The sequence below is a fragment of the Dromiciops gliroides genome, chromosome 2 (genome assembly GCF_019393635.1).
Source record: "Dromiciops gliroides isolate mDroGli1 chromosome 2, mDroGli1.pri, whole genome shotgun sequence".
Lineage (NCBI taxonomy): Eukaryota > Metazoa > Chordata > Mammalia > Microbiotheria > Microbiotheriidae > Dromiciops > Dromiciops gliroides.
The window spans coordinates 528,759,858-528,780,438 of NC_057862.1; the positions used below are offsets into that span (position 1 = coordinate 528,759,858).

At 36.3% G+C, this 20,581-nt stretch overlaps 1 protein-coding gene across 1 annotated transcript in view; it reads left to right on the forward strand.

Annotated features, from left to right (window-relative positions):
- The window catches only part of KCNU1 (potassium calcium-activated channel subfamily U member 1), a 261,654-nt gene that overhangs the window by 25,704 nt on the left and 215,369 nt on the right, over positions 1–20,581 (forward strand). The window contains 1 exon segment of the mRNA XM_043981056.1: positions 4,777–4,838. Coding sequence (XP_043836991.1) covers positions 4,777–4,838 — 62 coding nt within the window.

Genomic DNA, 20,581 nt, shown 5'->3' on the forward strand with positions numbered 1-20,581 from the left:
GCTGTGGAAAAATTGGAACACTAATGCATTGTTGGTGGTAAACTGATCCAACCATTCTGGAGTGCAATTTGGAATTATTCCCAAAGGGTTATAAAGCTGTGCATTCCCTTTGACTCAGCAATGCCACTTTTGGGTCTTTTCCCCAAAGAGATCATGGAAAAGGAAAAAGGACCCACATGTACAAAAATATTTATGGCTGCTCTTTTTGCGGTGGCAAGGAATTGGAAATTGAGGGGATGCCAATCAGCTGGGGAATGGCTGAACAAGTTGTGGTATATGAATACAATGGAATACTATTGTGCTGTAAGAAACGATGAGCAGGAGGAGTTCAGAGAAACCTGGAGGGTCTTGTGTGGGCTGAGGATGAGTGAGATGAGCAGAACCAGAAGAACATTGTACACAGTATCATCAACATTGTGTATTGATCTACTGTGATGGACTAGATTCTTCTCACCAATGCAATGGTACAGAAGAGTTCCAGGGGACTCATGATGGAAGAGGATCTCCAAATCCAGGAAAAAAAATGAACTGTGGAGTATAGATGCTGATTGAACAATACTATTTCTTTTATTTTTGGTGCTGTTGTTTTTCTATTTTGAGGTTTTTCCTTGTTGCTCTGATTTTTCTCTTATAACATGACTAATGCAGAAATATGTTTAATATTATATATATCTGTGTGTATGTATATATCTGTGTGTATGTATATATATGTATATATATGTGTGTGTGTGTATATATATATATATATATATATATATATATATATATATATATATATATATATATATAAACCCATATCAGATTACCTGCTGTCTAGGGAGGGGGGGAGGGAGGGGAGGGAGGGAGAAAAATCTGAAATTGGAAAGCTTATATAAACAAAAGTTGAGAACTTTCTTTACATGTAACTGGAAAAAATAAAATACTTTATTAAAAAGATAAAAAAAATGCCCTGAAGGACTGATGCCTTCTGAGGAGGAATGCTGGGTAACTTGTAGGACTGCAGGACAGGTGAAAGGGAGTGGAGGAGATTATTAGGCTGTAAAGGGTGAAGGTTAGCATTGATTGTGTTGGCAACAAGTCTTAATTGGCTATGAAGGTGGACAGTGATATATCTCATCTCTGCACTCTCCAATTGGATAAACCCTTCTTGGATCCAGGCCTTGGCTCCCTAGAGGTGATACCATAGCCTTTCCTAGGTGGCTCTGGACTCAACTTTGGAGGCTATCTAAACCACTGAGTTACATTATTCAATGTACTCCCCCATCTACCAAAATTCACATCTACAAAGTAAACTTTTATTATTTATTCCTCATGGTCATCCTCTATGAACTGTAAAGTCATTCAGCAACATAAAAACACAGTTAATTTGGGCCAGAATTGAAATTCAAAGTAATTTTGCCCCTGTAAATTACAATTATCTTAACACAGCATCTTGTGGAACATCCATTTAAGGCTCCTATAGCCAAATACCAATATTTGTTTGTTCATTTAATATGTCCCTGGGGCAGCTAGGTGGAACAATGGATAGAGAACCGGCCCTGGATTCAGGAGAACCTGAGTTCAAATCCAGCCTTAGACACTTGATACTTACTAGCTGTGTGACCCTGGGCAAGTCACTTAACCCCAATTGCCTCACCAAAAAAAAATATGGCTTTTAATAAGTACAGTTTTTCCCTACAACAAAATGTCCATGCCTTACAGAATGTAGGTATTTATTTTATAACAAAATTAACATAATACAATGAATGCCTAAAGCCTTCAGTGGACATTTACACAGAGTAGCTGAAGTTTTCAAACCCTTTCTTTTTGTTGTTGTTGTTGGTTGTTTTGTGTGTGTGTGTGTGTGTGTGTGTGTGTGTGTGTGTGTGAGGCAATTGGGGTTAAGTGACTTGCCCAGGGTCACATAGCTAGTAAGTGTTAAGTGTCTGAGGCCGAATTTGAACTCAGGTACTCCTGACTACAGGGCCAGTGCTCTATCCACTGTGCCCTCTGCCTTTTTTTTTTTTTAAGGTACATGGGCAGGGCGGGCCCGAGTCCCAGCCTGACCTTTTATTTTTGTTTATTTTTCTGTGTGTGTGAAGCAATTGGGGTTAAGTGACTTGCCCAGGGTCACACAGCTAGTAAGTGTCAAGCGTCTGAGGCCGGATTTGAACTCAGGTCCTCCTGACTCCTCAAACCCTTTCTTAAGGGAGTACCAAGGCCTTGTCATGGCCATATTCTCCATAATGACTTTCGGGAAGGTACATATTTCATGGGATGAAGAAAGCATACTGTGAGTGAGGAAAAGAGTACTCCATGTATCATTCGTATACACCAAAGCTTGCTTTCGATCAAGGATAATTAGGGACAGAAGTTCTGACTGAAATAACTCATTGGATTTATTTTTCTCCTCTTCCTATTGGAAGGCAAGTGAACAAATAGTCAGAAATGAAGAAGTATCTCCAGACTGGAGATTAAGGGCTTTTCCCCCCAAAGCTTTTTGAAGTTTTTAGGAAATAAAATCCCTAATGCTTTCCCTCTAATTTGATCAATTTTTGAAAGTGTCTTTTATGCACTAAAAAACTATGTTAGGTATTAGTGAGATTAAAAAATAAAAGAGGGGCAGGTAGGTGGCACACTGGATAAAACACCAACCCTGGAGTCAGGAGTACCTGAGTTCAAATCCGGCCTCAGACACTTAACACTTATTAGCTGTGTGACCCTTGGCAAGTCACTTAACCCCAATCGCCTTACTAAAAGAAAGGAAGAAAGGAAGAAAGGAAGGAAGAAAGAAAGAAAGAAAGAAAGGAAGGAAGGAAGGAAGGAAGGAAGGAAGGAAGGAAGGAAGGAAGGAAGGAAGGAAGGAAGGAAGGAAGGAAGGAAGGAAGGAAGGAAGGAAGGAAAAGAAAGAAAGAAAGAAAGAAAGAAAGAAAGAAAGAAAGAAAGAAAGAAAGAAAGAAAGAAAGAAAGAAAAGAAAAGAAAAGAAAAGAAGTGAGTCCTACCTTTGAAAAAGTTGCAGTCTAATTGGGGAAATTAAATTTAAGGCATAACGTAACTAACAAACAACACAATTTGAGAACCTCTTTTGTGTCTCCGTTAGACTGTAAGATCATGAAGGTAGAGGTCTGTGTCTTATTTCACCTTTGTTTCCCCAGAGAGCAGCTCAAAGTCTTATTTATAGTAGGTGCTCGATAATCATTGAATTGAATACTATAAAATACAACTGCCTAATTGAATGCTATAGACTTAATAACTGTAGGTTGGAAAAGGAAGAAGTTGTGAGATGGAGTAATCATGGAAAACTTCACATAGAAGAAGGGTGACAATATAGACTTCAAAAAATGGATATACCTGGAGAATGTAGAAGCAAGTTGAGATTAATAACTTTAATACTAACATCAACAACAGAATATTAATGTGTTTTAGGGCCATTTTAATCTCCATTCTCTGAAAAGATAAGAAAATAAGGTGAATAATAATATCTAATAAGAAGAATGAGAATGATCAAGATGATAATTGCATCACAATGGTGCTATTAATAATTGGAAACCATGAGGGATTTGTAATCTCATCAATGGAGAGTCTTCCTCCAATGATTCAGATTTTAGCCCATTGATGTGTTTTTTTTTCTATTTTCTGTGATGCTCATTCATGTTCTCTCATAGAAATCCAAATGGGGTTTGTACAATGAGATGAGGACTTCCATATCTCAATCAACCTGTAAGCATTTGTTAAGCACCTACCATATGCCACTTGTTCTAGGGATACAAAAGAAAATCAAAACAAATGAACCAAAAATAATCCCAGCCCTCAGGAGTTTATGATCCAAATGAGGGAAACATTTACATGTATAGACATATACGAAACATAAAAACAAATAACAAGGTAATCTATGAGTATAAGACACTCAGTAGTAGCTAGTACTAATAGAGGGGACCAGGAAAATATCTAGATCTCTGAATATTGCTAGGGTAGCAGTGTAATGTACATGTTGCAATTAATCAGTCATTGAATATTTACTAATCTCTCATTATGTACCAAATAGAGTGCAAGATGCTGGTAATTGAAAGACCAAAATGAAACAGCCCATGCCTTCAAGGAACTTATCTTTTATATTTTGCTTATTTTTCTCCTTTACCAGATGATCCATGGAGCCAGGGTTATGCTGGCACATGTTTAACAACAGGCTCTCTGGGGTAGAGATAATGTACACAAACATTCTTTTAAACTGAATCGGCATTATTAATGTTTTCTCCATCACATTCTTAAGTCTAAACAATGAACAGAAAAATAAATCAAGCCCTGATTTGTAACATGGACCAATTTTTGATTTGTACTCAGGCTAAAAATTTAACAATCAGCTTTTGTGTGTCAGTTCCAGCACACCCTTTCATGAAACCTATGATTCATGAAACAGCCCCTAATTGATGATAATTTACATTAATCTAATGCTCTCTTTATTTATATTGTGCTGCATTTCTCCCATTTGATTCTCACAGCAAAAACACTGAATGGTAAGTTATCATGGGTACTACACCCATTTAATAGAAACAGACACCAAGCATAAGTTAAGGCAAAGGGTCAGGATACTCATAAAGCATGTTTCCTGTTCAGTTCAGAGTTTTTATACTTCAGAATAAAGGAAGATAACAATAAAAAATTTTGCGCATAATTATAAGGTCTAAGTCATTATCAATTTGGTTACAATATTCAGAGAAAGAGAGAGTGGAGGAGAGAGATTGAAGTAAAAACATAAATTAACCTGGACATTTTCTTGTTACCCCTTGTATTTTCAGATGATCCTTGTCTTTGCACTGAGCATTGGGTCCCTTGTAATCTATTTCATCAACTCTGCAGAGTAAGTGTAACCAGACCAGGTTCAACTGAAGCATTCCTATTTTCTGGCTGACCACTTGTCAGGGATGTTGTAGAGGGAATTCCTGCTCAGGTAGGGTTGGACCTCTCAGGTCCCTTCCAGCTCTTGGATTCTATGACTCTGATTTTACCTGGGACACAAGACTAAAAAAAAATTCATTCCACCCACTAGTCATCCAGTCAGTCAACAAATACATGCTGAGTGCTCAAAATTCATATTGGAATAAACGCTTGTAAATTATCACAGTGAGGAGAGGCCATGGTATAGGGAATAGAAAGCTGGTCTTGGCATCAAGAAAGCCCTGGATTCACATCCTCCTTCTGATGTTTATTGTGTGAGGCACATAACTTTTGCAACCCTCAGTTTCTTCATCTGTAAAATGAGCATAATATTATCTCTAGTACCTACTTCACCAAATCATTGTGATGATTTAATCACAACGAGACAATGTTTGCAAAAAGGCCAGATAAATTTTTATGGATGAGCCCGCTAAATAGAAGCAAATTTTTCCCATTAAAGAGATGACCTTGTAAGATAGTGAGTTACCTGTCCCTAGATATATTTAAACAGTAGGATATATATATATATATATATGTGTGTGTGTGTGTGTGTGTTTGTTTGTGTGTGTGTGTATAAAATCAGGGATGCCTTAGATGGCTTTCTTATTTAGAGATGTATTGCATTAGATCCCTTCCAAGATCCCATATGAAGTTCTATGATTCAATGATTATTACATCTACAATTTGACTGTGAGATGTTTGAAATAAAAGCTGAAGTTAAAGAGCCTACTGGAACACATAAAACTGGTTTTAGAATTTCCATTCATAGCCAACATTTTTTCCCCATTTAATCCACTTTGATCCTAGACCTCACATGTAAGTGGCCAAGCATAATCCTCAAGGCATCACCAAATCCACAGTAATAAAAATGAATCTGTAAGTTTGTTTATGGGTTAACCCTGGAGTCCACTCACTGTCATTCCAAAGAAATGTCCTGGCTTATACACCAAAGAAAAACCAGGAACTACTCTAGAGTTTGGGGGAGTTCAGAGAAGAAAAGTTGACCTGGGATCCATTGGTCAATTCAGATGGAGTCTCTCTGGGCTTGAGATACTCCTGGAAGGAAGATTGGGTCATATGATGAGGAAGAAATGGTAAGATGTCTCTTGTCAGCTCTTCTCTCCCATCTTCCATATGACTTTTGATAGGATCATGGAAGAGAAATTGCCAGAAATTTCCCATCCTACTAAAAACCCTAGTCATAGTGCCATAGAACCTCATACTTGAAAAGACTACAGAAGTAACTTACCTTAACCCCTACTCAAATTATAAATGCAGAAAAGATTGACCAACCCAATCCACCCAAGAATTAAATGCTTGCTATGTCTGAAACCCTGGACTAGAGCCTAGAGATTGAGGGACAGAATGAAAATGGCCAATGTCCCCCACTCTCATAGAGCTTATTTTCTGCTGGAATGATATAATATCTAAACATAACATTAAATACCCAGTAGTTTGAGAAGGAAGGAGTATTAACAATTAAGGCGATCAGATAAAAATTCATGTAGATTACGCATGTATCGAACCTTAAAGGAAGCCAGGACTTTAGGTAACATTGGTAAGAAAGGAGTACATTCAAAGCATAGGGACATAATCCTATGCAAAAGCATAGCTATAGGAGAGAGGTTACCAAGATCACTGAACACAAAGTAGGCTTGCTTGACTAGAACTTAGAATACGTGAAAGGAATAATTTTTCTGGGAAAGTAGGTTGGGGTAAGATATTAAATGCCTTTAAATTCCAAGCTGAAATGCTTACATATTATCCTCAAGACAATAGGGAGACAATACAGAGACTTTTAACATGGGGACCTTTGGTGGAGGGAGGTTGTAAATGGTAGGATTCATGCTTCAGGGAGAGAATTTAGAGGCATATGGTGGAGTAGTTGCTTTCAGTGTTGTTGTTGTTGTTGTCGGTCCTTCACTCTCAAAGAGGACCACAACATCAAGGTCATGTCATGACTTGTGCTGAAATGGATTTAAGTGAGACAGGTCTGCACAAGGTCAGCAACATCACTCTCTCCTCCAGAGCCCTCTGGGTCCAGTGGCAAGATATACATCAGTATGAATGGAGATGGCCCAAGATGTTTAAAGCATTTGGGTTTAAGGGTTGCACAGTTAGTAAGCGTCTGAGGTGAGACTTCAACTCAGGCCCTCCTGACTCCAGGGCCAGTGCTTTACCCACTGTGTCACTGATCAGAGGGGAGAAGCAACTGAGGGAGCTGAGATGGTGCTGAATATCAACAGTTGAGTCAAGCCGCATGATGATGAGATTTCAAGTGATTGACTTATCCTGGGGCAGGCATAATATTCCTGGAATGGAAATCAAGGGTTGCCATTTATGGAAAATTAATGGACAGGGATTCTCCAAAGCCGGTTGAAGGAAGATGAGAATGACTGGAGAAGAAAAAAAGGCAATGATGCAGGCAGAAAGGAGAAAGGGCGTTAAAGCATAAAGAAAAAGGAAATTGAAACCAATGTAGGGGCAGTTCTTTCATCCTAGAGGTCACTCTGGGAAAGGCCCCATGCTGGTCAACCTCTATGTCTTTTAATATGAAGGAGCTGAAGACAACCAGCAATGTCCAGGTTTGGGGATCTATGCAACAGTGTCAGAAGTAGAGACCAAATGGTAATAAGGGTCATCAAATATAAGTAACTTGAAATGCAAGAAAAAAGCTTTAAAAAAGTTTAAATGTGGGGCAAGCTAGGTGGTGCAGTGGATAAAGCACTGGCCCTGCATTCAGGAGGACCTGAGTTAAAATCCAGCCTCAGACACTTGACTCTTACTAGCTGTGTGACCCTCAGCAAGTCATGTAACCCTCATTGCCCTGAAAAAAAACAAGTTTAAATGACAATATTTTAATAAAGACCCAGCTCACATGCAGATAAAGCAAGAGAAAGGGGAAAGAATGAGGAAAACCTTAAAGATAATCCAGAACACATTGGACAAGAATTATAATGTGAAAGAAGAAAATAAGGAAACTCAAAATATGAATGAAGGAGGAAGTTTTGAATTTAAAAACATTTAATGAAAAATACTGCTGAAGATAACCCCAAAATCATGTAACAGTAGCATGAAACTCCAGAATGGCTCAAAAGATAAACTAAAATTTTGAAAGATGAAATTAGGAATTAATTTAAATTAGAAATCAAATCTCAGTGTAGAATTAGTTAAAAAGAAACACACACATAGGGGGAAGCTAGGTGGTGTAATAGGTGAAGCACTGGCCCTGGATTCAAGGAGAACCTGAGTTCAAATCCAGCCTCATACACTTGACACTTACGAGCTGTGTGATCCTGGGCAAATCACTTAACCCTCAAAACACACACACACACACACACACACACACACACACAGACACTCAGCATAGGAAAAACTCGATATATAATAAGGTAGTCAGGTAGTACAATGGACAGAACACTGGACTTTGAATCAGGAAGACCTGAGTTTAAATTTGACCTCAGACACTTACCAGCTGTGTGACCCTGGGCAAGTTGTTTCACCTTGTTTGCCTCAGTTTCCTCATCTGTAAAATTAGCTGAAGAAGGAAATGGCAAACCCCTCTGGTATCTTTGCCAAAAAAAAATCCAAAATAGGGTCATGAACAGTTGGACATTACTGTACAACAATATTTTCCTTAAGAAACAGAGGCTCTGAGAGACCATTAAGTTGAACCCTCTCAACTTACAGATGAAAAACACGAGGCTCAATGATGTGAATTGCTTGAGGCCACACAGGTATTAAGTGGCAGACAAAAGATTTAAACCCAAGTTCTCTAATTCCAAATCCGATATTCTTCAAGAATATCGAATTTGGACCATCAAATTATTGAAATGGAGGAAAATTTGGAAAAAGGAAAAGAAAATTTTAAATTAAATTGATACATGACCTTGATGACTAGATCAAGAGGATTTAGTAAAAGACTGTGGGTGTCTCAGAATGAGGGGATTTGGTTTTTAAGAGACCAACAATATAAGAAAACTCTTTTGATGTTCTGAAGCAAGGTGAAAAAGTAATGATTGATTAAATGTACCGATCACCTCCAGTAAAATATATATATATATATATATATATATATATATATATATATATATATATATATACACACAATTTCCAAAACAATCAACAAATTTCACAGGAGAAAAAAAATCTTCAAATGTGAAGAAAAAACAATTTGAATAATAAAGAACAATTGCATGGCCATGAATAATCATAGAAGAAAAATGTAATCACAAAAGAAAATGTATGTTCCAAAAAGCAAAGGAGTTCAAGAGGCAGTCCAGAAACATAAAATCCTGCAAAACTAAAAATAAGAGAGAGATAGAGGCAGAGACAGAGAGACAAGAGACAGAGAGAGAGACAGGGAGAGAGAGAGAGAGAGAGAGAGAGAGAGAGAGAGAGAGAGAGAGAGAGAGAGAGAGGGAGACAGGGAGAGAGAGAGAGAGAGAGAGAGAGAGAGAGAGAGAGAGAGAGAGGGAGGGAGGGAGGGAGAGGGAGAGAGAGAGAGAGAATTTAATAAGAGCTTTTTCAGGCATCTCTGCAAAAGCAAAAATAAAACACACAGATGAGCTGATTATTTGGCTTAGAAAGACTACCAGAAAAACTCAGAAATACAAGAAATTAAAATAAGTACAATTATACAAAAGAAAGACTAATGAAATCTATTTTCTGTCACTCTTATTGTTTTTAAAAAGGGGTGGGATTGGAGAACAATATGCAGGGTAAAAGAAAAAAAACAAAGTGGTATCATCAAGGCATAAAAGAAACTAAGGGCTTAAAAAACTTAGAAGAAGCTTAAAAAATCTGGAGGAAGAGAAGTGGAGTCATCTACTAAATGCTCTTATCCATTGTAAATGAATCAATATTAGATGTGGGGAGAGTAGAGTTGGTATAAGCTGATAAGTTTAGAAATTGCACTAATGGAGAAAGAAAAAGAGAGAAACAGAAGAGTTGGTGATAAGCTCCCAACAAATCCATGGGTGAAAAATGAAGAGACAATCATTCATTTAGTCACTCAGTGATATGGGGTAGAGGAGTCTGTGAAAGACTGGGCTAAAACTGTGGAATGGAAAATTGGGATGGGGAAAGGGTGTCACTAAACAATGTTCCTCAAAAAGTAGGTATATTTTTGTGATGATGAGGCTAGGAATTTATAATGGGTTTCCTCTATGAGGAACTACCAAATTAAGATACTGCCTTATCTGAAAATGAGTTTTTATCTATCTGGACAACATTCTACCCCAGGAGAAAAGAGATAATCATCTCCCTAGGGCAACCAGTACCCAGAGAAATAGAGTAAACATAAAGGGATAAATAGGATAATATGGCCTCTGGAAATTAGAAAACTGATATTAAGGGGAGAAGGTAAGATGGGATCCCATTATTTGGGGCACAAATGACTCCCACTACCCAATGATGCTAAGATCTAAAAAGGTATTAATATGTAGATGGGACAGAAGTATAACATCTGACCTGGTCATTTAAAAGTTTTATCTTTGATATGTGTTGTTCAGAGAGATTGCTAGTATAAGAGGACAGAACAGAGAAGATCAGAATAAGACTTATCTGCTAGAGTATTTGAAGTCATTGGTAAGTTTGGCCCAGGAGGAGTTGGCAACTCTGTTTTATGTAAAGTGGGTGTTGGCCATAGGACTTATCTTTGATAGGTTCTATGTATAACAAGACAGGAGAATTAAAAAATGAGAGAGAGAATTTTTTTTAAATGATCAAAACCTACTATGCATATTTATCTACTAGAAACTCTGAATATTACAGGGTTTATAGCATATATTACATTTAATAAAATACAAACAGAATTGTCATTGTTTCTTTCTAAATTTCTTTCCTGTTGTCTTCTGCATATTTTAAATATCTTATTATTTTTAATCTCTAGCCCTATACACTAACTCACAGTACCCAGCCCCAAAATAATCATAATTAAACAAGCAAATTCCACCAATATATCCACCAATATATGTATATTCACCATGTCTGAATCTATTATATGTAGTGTTTCCTCCTCTTGATCCTTCCATTTACAAAGAAAAATGAGCTGGGGAAGGAAAACAAATGAAAAAAAAGGAGTCTTTTTTTTTTTTTTTTTTTGGTGAGGCAATTGAGATTAAGTGACTTGCCCAGGGTCACACAGCTAGTAAGTGTTAAGTGTATGAGGCTGGATTTGTACTCAGGTCCTCCTGAATCCAGGGCCTGGGCTCTATCCACTGCGCCACCTAGCTGCCCTAGGAGTCATTTCTAATTGGAATGCTTTGCTGTTCCTCCACTGTCCTTCCTTTTTACACTTAATTTGGACATATATCAGTGTCTTAACTGTTCTCTTTCCCCTTTTAATCCCACTTTTTCCATAGTTGAAGTTTATTTGCCTGTGACTTTCCTCTCCCCAAATCTCTCCTTTTAAAATTTTTTTTATCTTATTATTTATTTATTTATTTATTTGTTTGTTTATTTATTTATTTTGCGGGGCAATGAGGGTTAAGTGACTTGCCCAGGGTCACACAGCAAGTAATTGCCAAGTGTCTGATGCTGGATTTGAACTCAGGTCCTCCTGAATCAAAGGTTGGTGCTTTAAACACTGCAACACCTAGCTGTCCCCTACATCTCTCCTTTTTTAACCCCTTGCCTCTTTCTTCACCCTGTCTATGATCATAATAGTTAACATTTGTATAGCACTTTAAAGTTTACAAACACTTTGTCTATTATTTCAATCGGTCCATACAATACCCCTCTCAGGCAGGTGCTATTATTATCCCTATTTCTTTTAGGAATGGACAAACTGAGGTCAAGAAAGGTTAATGACTCAGCTACTCACAGTGCTGGTAGGTGTTTGAGGCAGGATTTGAATTTAAGTCTTCCTGACTGGAATTGCAGTGTTCAATCCTGATGTACTCCCTAGCTGCTAATTTTCTTAATATATTTCTACCCTGCTTTAATGTATTTCCACACTAAGCCCTTTGACTGTGTATATGAGCATAGGGGCAGCTAGGTGGTACAGTGGATAGAGCACTAGCCTTGAAGTTGGGAGGACTTGAGTTCAAATCTCACCTCAGACACTAACAAGCTGTGTGACCCCAGGCAAGTTGCTTAACCTCAATTGCTTTAAACATACCAGGCCATCTCCAGTCATCCTGATGTATATCTTGCCATTTGACCCAGATGGCTCTGGAAGAGAAAGTGACTGGTGCCTTGGACAGCTCTCCCTTATTAAATCCAATTTAGTGCGAGTCATGACATCACCCCAATGTCACGGTCCTTTTCAGGAATGAAGGATGAACAAAAACAAGATGAGTATTATATATGGGTGTGTATGCATGTATGTATGTATATGTATATGTGTGCATGTGTATTTGTGTACTGCAAATGTTTGTGAGTGCATGTGTGTGTGTTCAACTTCTCTTTTCCTCGTATTTATAGCTTTAAAGTTTGCAGAGCACCTTACAAACATTATTCCATTAATTCTCACAAATCTGGGAGGTTGGTACTATTGTAATTTTCATTTTTTAAACACGGAAACTGAGGCAGAGGTTAAATGACTTATTCAAGGGCATACAGTGTCTTGGGCCAGACAAACTCAGATCTTTATGTTCCTAGGTCTAGCATTTTGACAGAAATTATTATTTCTTTCATATTAATAACCAATTATTGAATTAGGACTAAGGTTTTCCCCTTATTTCCTCATTCAGAAGTCAGACCCTGTAGGTTATTCAGCCAGCCTTTTGAAGTGCAGGGCTAATAATGAGGTGAAGTCTTGGGTAAAATTTGCCCAGCTAAGAAAATTTAGATCTTATCAAAAGGTAAAAATATTTTGGTCCAGGTGAATTCCCGGCCCATTGTGTCTTAGACAGATCAGAGGGCAAGTGGATTACCCCTTTTGTCTAGTTTGCCCTGGATGGGGTGGTCTGGACAGAGTTGTCTCTTTGTCCAAGAGATAAGTTTCTGTCCAAGACTGAATGATCAGTCATATTCCCCAGCCTCATCACATTCAGGAAGAGTTGTAGGTATTGCTATGGCCAGCTGGAGGAAGAACAAAAAGCAATTCAAACAATAACTAAGCCAGAGACTCCTCTCCAGTAGCAGCTATTCCCACTGGGCTTGAGAAAACTCCTGGGGCCTGAGTTCTGTGCTCTTCATGCTCCCTTCACTGGAAGCACAGAATCACTGGCATCACAGTTGGAAGGAAAAAGCAGAAATATTCAGTTGATGAAGTTACTACTGCCTGTCCTCAGCTAGTCAAATTGGGATGCAATTGACACAATCCCCAATTCTAGACATGCCTCTGGGTTCTTGGGAAGAATTTAGTATCATTCTTTCAAGTGCCACTAATGACACAAAATCCATGTGGCAAAACTTGTTGTTCTCTGAGATTCCAAATTATTTAAAATGAGCTGAAGGAAATGGCAAACCACTCCACGCTCTTTGCCAAAAAAAACCTTCCTCACCCTGGTCTTTTGCTTGTCTGACAGCATCCTGGGCTGATGGCATCTTCCTTAATGTATCTAGCTCCCATTCAAACAGGAAGAGTCCATGAGTAAGTGTTCTTCTCCTTCTGCCATTATAAGTGACTTTAGCTACTTATTCTGGTGGCCAGTGAGATCTTAGCATTTCCTACCTCTCTCATGAACACACTTTGGTTACTTACTTATCAGAATCCATCTTCACCTAAGCTTAGAAAAGAAACAGAGCCAGCCAATGTTTCACCTCACTTAAATGCCACCAGGAAAGAACCTGAGAAATTGTCCACTCAAACCTTTTGTTCATTTCTGGCCCAGCTTCTCCTGAGTAATCAGTTCTTCTGATTATTATTATAAGACCACATCTCATTATAGTATTCATTCTCTCATTAATTGTTAACCCATCTGTGTTTATTGTGACCTGTTAGGAATACCCACTCTTCTAAGGGCATATAAGCATTGAGGCCTGTTATGTTTCATCTTTTAGTTTATGAAACCCAATAAAATGACCATCCTTTTATTAATTATTCACCAGTCATAATTAATAAAATGATTAATTACCTAGAAATTATGTCTCTCAAACTTTTTATTATGGCACAAATTTATTCACTCTTCTTGCTCACCTCTCTCTAATAGCTACTGTCTCATTTCCCTTATTCTCATCATGGATTTTAAGGCAATCAAGGATCATATTCTGATATTTCCTCATAAATTAAAGAATGTACAATTTATTTCATTAATTTATCAATTAGTTATGACCTGTCCCCAGTTTTTTTCTATATTAAATATTTTTAAAAGAAACTGGAATAGCCTCTGTTCCCATTAGGTTTTTATTCATTTGAAGTTATATGCAAAACTCTACAGATTAAAGTGGGTGACAAAATTGGCAAAAAATGTTCTGTTCTGAATAGGAGAAAGGGGTCCTCCATTAAATGTCATCACAAATTTCTAGAGCAGGTTTGCCAGGCATCCACTCCTACTACCAGCAAGAAGAACATACTACAGAACCTCCCAAGGACTGAGCTACCATTAGCCAGGTTCCCTTTAAAATATCAAACTCCTTATTCTCATAGCTTAAAAAAATGTCAAGGTTACTGGCTTTACAATATATTATCCATGAAACAAATAAAACAAAGAAACATTCTCTCTGGTGGATCAAAGGCAGAAAGATCAGAGACCAACCTCTTATGATTCAGTTCTAAGAAATTTTCTTCTCAAGAATTCTCTTAATGAATTTTGTAAGAATCAGACTTTTTCTCTCAGGAAATATCTCATTAAATTCTTTCTCCTTGATAATTATATCACTCAGACTCTCAAGGAAAAAAAAACTTCTCAGTTATTTCTCTTTGTCCTCATGCAGTCTCTCTCTAACCATCCTGGCACACAGACTCACTCCAGGATGAGAGTTAATTTTCATCTCTCTTGACACATTTCAGAAATGACAAATTCTTCCAAAAATTGAATTCTGTTTTAAATATATAGTAAAAAGTATTCAAGTCATGATGGAAAGGGTTATTGAAGTTGGTGTGACACTTAACTTCTCTCTCCTCTTTCTGTAAAAGGTCACTTGTTTGAGATAGTAGATGTTTCATGTGTTCTTTTAATGTTTCAGTCTTTTGACTTTGCTCTTTTTTCTAGTTGTATCATTGAACTTTGCATTAGTTTGCTCTATTCTGATTTTTTTTCAGGGTATCTGTTACATGCTGAAAGATTTCCTACCTTCTCCTCAATACACTCAAGTGACTCTCCATCACCTCTATGATCAAATATAGCATCCCCTGTTTGATATTCAAGACTTCACAACTTGACCTCCTTCTATTTTTATAGTCTTCTTTTTTTTTTGGGGGGGAGGCAATGGGGGTTAAGTGAATTGCCCAGGGTCACACAGCTAGTAAGTGTCAAGTGCCTGAGGCTGGATTTGAACTCGGGTACTCCTGAATCCAGGGCTGGTGCTTTATCCACTGTGCCACCTAGCTGCCCCTTTTCTAGTCTTCTGAAACCTTAGTCCACACCTCATCCTGCCCCATTTCCCATGCACTTTGGGATCCAGTGACACTGGTTTTCTTGATGTTGCTCAAACAAGACACCCCATCTCCCAGCTCTGGGCATTTTCTCTGACTATCCCCCATTGCCAGGAATACTCCTCCACCTCATCTCTGCCCCCGGCTTCCCTGACTTCCCTCAAGTTCCAATTAAAATCTCATCTTCTGTGAGAAGCCTTTCCTGATCCCCCTTAATACTAGTCTACTGATTTTCTCCACTTTATTTTTGCAAATAACTTCTTTATATATACTTATTTTCATATTGTCTTCCCCATTTAAACTATAAGTCTTTTGTCTTTTTTTCTATCCCCAGCACTTACCACAGGGCCTGGCACATAGTAGACACTTAATAAATGCTTATCAGCTTATTGACTGGCTTCTGTAGAAACCTATTCCTTCTTCCATTTGTCTAATTTCATTCACTTTTTGCTTTCATTCATTTTTAAGGGAGTTTTTACAGACCTGTGGCTAATATAGGCTTTTTTGGTTTTGTTTTTGTTTTTGTTTTGGGGGGGGGAGGGGTTTGGTGGGGAATGGTAAGGGGAAGTAGTCTTCTTGTAGTAACAATAGCGTAGTTTGCTTATAGTTACAACTTGTCAGTTTGGGATTTTATTTTAGTAAACTCTTAACCCATGTAAATTCTTCATTGTATTAGGAGTCTTACTATGTTTATTTTCATAAGCTTCAGTTAAAATTAGTCGGTTATCCTAGCTTCTGATACAATCACCTGAACCAACCCCTATTCTATATTCAATAAGTGACAGCAGTATTCAGGTTTAGTCCTGGAAAAGATTATTAATGTTTCTCTTCTGTTCTGGAAGTGGTTCTCAGGGAAACCAGCCTTTTCTAGAAGCATTCATGTCCCTACATTCACCGGTAGTCCATAAACAAGAACTAAAAACAAATGGAGGGGGGCAGCTAGGTGGCGCAGTGGATAAAGCACTGGCCTTAGATTCAGGAGGACCTGAGTTCAAATCTAGCCTCAGACACTTGACACTAGCTATGTGACCCTGGGCAAGTCACTTAACCCTCATTGCCCCGCAAAAGCAAAACAAAACAAAACAAAACAAACAAACAAACAAAGAAATGGAGGATTGCCTAGAAAAAATATAAGATACCCAAATTAGCAGAATATGAAAGAAAGGTCTTAAGTAACCCAATCTAGGAAGATGAAAATAAATTAGCCACAAAGAAACTACAAAGGGAAGGAAACACGCACCACCACCTTCACCACCACTACTACCACCAAGCAGGTCCAGATGAAATTACAGGTAAATTCTGTCATGTGTTTTTTTTTTTTTTTTGTTGTTGTTTGGTTTTGTTTGTTTGTTTTGTGGGGTTTTTTGGGGTTTTTTTTGGTCAGGCAATTGGGGTTAAGTGACTTGCCCAGGGTCACACAGCTAGTAAGCGTCAAGGGTCTGAGGATGGATTTGAACTCAGGTCCTCCTGATTCCAGGGCCGGTATTCTATCCACTGCGCCAACTAGCTGCCCCTGTTATGTTTTTGTTTTTTTAAAGTAATACCAAATTGTTCTCAAAAATTAATAAAAAATGTTAAATCTAGTTCTGAGACAAATATGGTTCAAATATCTAAACCAGTTAAGGGTAAAACAGAGACATATATATATATATATAGATCCATGTTGCTAATGAATATTGATGTCTTTAGAGTTTTAATTCCAATAAAAAGGCTATAGGAAAAATATAAATACACATAAAAATGTGTTTATGGTATTTACTATGAGCAAGCTGAATTCATAACATGTATACAGGGATGAATCAGGATTAGGAAAATAATTACTATAATTTAGTATATTAAAAATAAAATATCAAAGTATATACAATAACTATAGATGCAAAAAATTCACTTTAACAAATAATATTTATTTATACCCAGAGGAAAAAAAGAATAAATTAGAGAACACCAGTATGAAGGGAACTTTAAAAAATTATGATATAAAATAAAAATCTAAACCCACAAAGAATCCCTTTTTGTTTTCCTTATAACTTGAAATACCAAGTTTGTCCATTTAATACAAAAATAAAGCAATATTGTTCCTTATCCCTTATTTGTTATTTGACAATTCTAGAAATGTTAGCAATAGTATTAAAACAAAATAAAGAAATTGGAGGCATAAACATTGGTAGAGAAGAAGTCAAACTATCCCCATGTTGATGGCTTGATATCACTTAGAAAAACTCATAATAAGCAAAAAATATATAATTGAGACAATTATGGCTCATTAAAGCAAAAGGATATAAAATAAAGAAATACCCAAAGCACTTTTACATAGCAATAACAAAAACCAGGAGGAAATAACAAGGGGAATCCCATTCAAAATAACTATAAAATTCAAAGGATACCTGAGAATCTTTCTACCAAGGGACAATAAAGACTAATATAAATAACAATTACAAAAAATTCTAGAAGAATAAAAAATGCCTTAAATGACTGCAAGGATATTCATTGCTTTTGTATCTAAGGATGATAACTTAGGAATTAATTTGTAAATTTAGTGCTATACCAATCAAACCACCAAGGAGTTTCTACATTGTTCTAATCTAAGTAAAAAAAAATACATTGGAAGAACAAAAGGTTTATAATCTCAAGGAAAACCACAAAATTTAGGAGCGAATATAAAATAGCACTTTCAGGTATTAAATTCAGATCTCAAAACATTAATCATCAAAAATTTGTTAATGGCTTAAATTGGCTTTTTTGTTTTGTTTTGTTTTGTTTTTTAAGTAGCTCAGTTGAATAGACTGGAAAAGGAAATAACAAAAAAAGAATTAATTCAATAATCCAGAATTTGATAAATCTGAGGTCACAAGGTACTTGCAAAGTAACATTATTTGATTTTTTAAAAAAACATATAAAAACATAACAATTGGGAAAAAGTAGTTGAAAACTACATATTAAACTATGTATCACAGAAATTTTTTTAATGAATTAAAAATCAGACCATAAAAACAAAGATCAGATAAGGAGATTAGGGACCTTCATAGCTATGAATAGAGGAAGAATTCTTAATCAAACAAAAGGTAGAAAAATATTTTTTATGATAACCAAATTTGAAATTTTTTTCTCAAATGAAATGAATGACAGAATGGAAAATCTTTGATTTAAAAAAAAAAAACTTTTCCTATTTGATAAGCCTATATCAACATAGATAGGAAGTAACTCAAATATATGACCAAGTCGTTTACCAAAGAATGTGTTGTCAAAGGATATGAAAAAAAGTATCAAAAGATGGATTACAAACTATTAACAATTATATGAAAGATTGTTCTGAATCACTAATGGGAAGAATTTGAAAGAAAATAACTAAGAAGTTTTAGTTCACATCTAAAAAACTGGCCAATCAGAAAAAAATGAAAATTTTTAATGTTTCAGGTTCAGGTTCAGAAAGACAACAAAACTGATGAGTTATGAGTGTAATTATGAAAAAAGATGGTTAGAAACCCTACCCCTTTGATGCATAGATGTAAGAGGTAGGCATAAATCATAAGGAGATGAAAATCAGAAAGAAAGGTGCTATACACATCAAAATATTGATAGCAGCACTTTTCATTCAAGAACGAACAGGAGAAAAAAAAAGAACAGGAGGGGCAGCTAGATGGCACAGTAGATAAAGCATCAGCCCTGTATTCAGGAGGTCCTGAGTTCAAATCCAGCCTCAGACACTTGGTGTGTGACCTTGGGCAAGTCATTTAACCCTCATTGCCTGGCAAAAACAAAAACAAAAACAAAAAAGAAAAACAAACAAAAAAGAACAGGAAATTAAGCCCAATGTTTAGTTAAGGCTAAATGTACTATGGTACAGAAATGTAATAGGTTATCACTCTGCCATAAGAAACAATATACATAGTCAAGAAAAACAAATTCCTACATTACATATGTCCAAAAAATGTATATTTCAATCTACATCTTAAGTCCATCAGCTCTCTGTCAGAAGGTAGGTAGCATAAATCAATAAAATTTTTAATAAAAAGAAAAAATTCCTATAAAGTAGTCAGTCAATGAAGCATGGGAAGACCTCTATCAATTTAACAAAAGGAAGTAGAATCAGGAAAACAATATCTAATATGATTACAACATTATAGAGGGAATGCATTAAAAACTGAAACAATGCTGTGTTCCTATAGTGACCAAGAAACTTAGCCCAGAAAAAAAAAAAAAAGAATTTGAGAAAATTAATCTTACTCTAAACTTTGCAGAGGTGGAGAAAGGCACATGTGCAGTATTGTCTGATTAATTGTCGCATTGGATAGCTTTACTGGTTTGTTTCTTGTTTTGTTTTGTTTTTCTCTCTCTTTTCAGTATTTTAGATAAGGGATGGCTCACTGGACTACAGGTTAAGTGATACATGAATAAAGTATTATAAGGTAAAATATGTTAATTTTTAAATGGAGGAAAACAAAAGCCTAACAATCATAACTTTATGTGTGAACATATTATACAATTCAATGAATGAAAGAGTAGCAATATGGATAAAATTTAAAAAAAACCATTTATACAAAAGCAATGCATATCAAAAAGTAAAGTCTTTTATGAAATTAAAGGGAGGCAAGAAGAAAATTTTTTTACTTCAGATATTCCAAAAAGCAGGAGTTATAATCATCCTGTAAATTAATATACAAATAGTCAATACAGGTGGGAAATGGAAGGAAAGTATTAATTGGGGGAAATTGTTGCATTAGATGTCCATAAGCAAGATATAGAATAAATTAATATAAATACAGCATATAAGACCAAGATCCATTTCCATGTAACATTTATAAAAGAATAAATGCTTAATAAATCCTTGCTGAATTAAATTAAGTAGAAACTCTTTTCCATATACTTCTTTTCAAAGATCTTTCCAAAATTTTTTTCCTCTTGGCTTTATTAGATAGTGGTTTTCTGTTTCCTTGTTAGATTAGCTTATGGCTGTATTTCCACTAACCTTTATGAGCCTTAAGTGGTTTTCTGCAACTTAAAAGTATTTAGACACAGATGGGTTGCAATTTTCATCGAAGAGGAGAGTTTCTTGATTCTGAATTCCATACATTAACAATTTATACTATTTCTCATGTATTTATTTGGTATATTGAGACATTTTTATTGTTTATCAATTTTTTGGAGGAGATAGCTAAGGCCACTCAGCAAGCAGAGTGCTA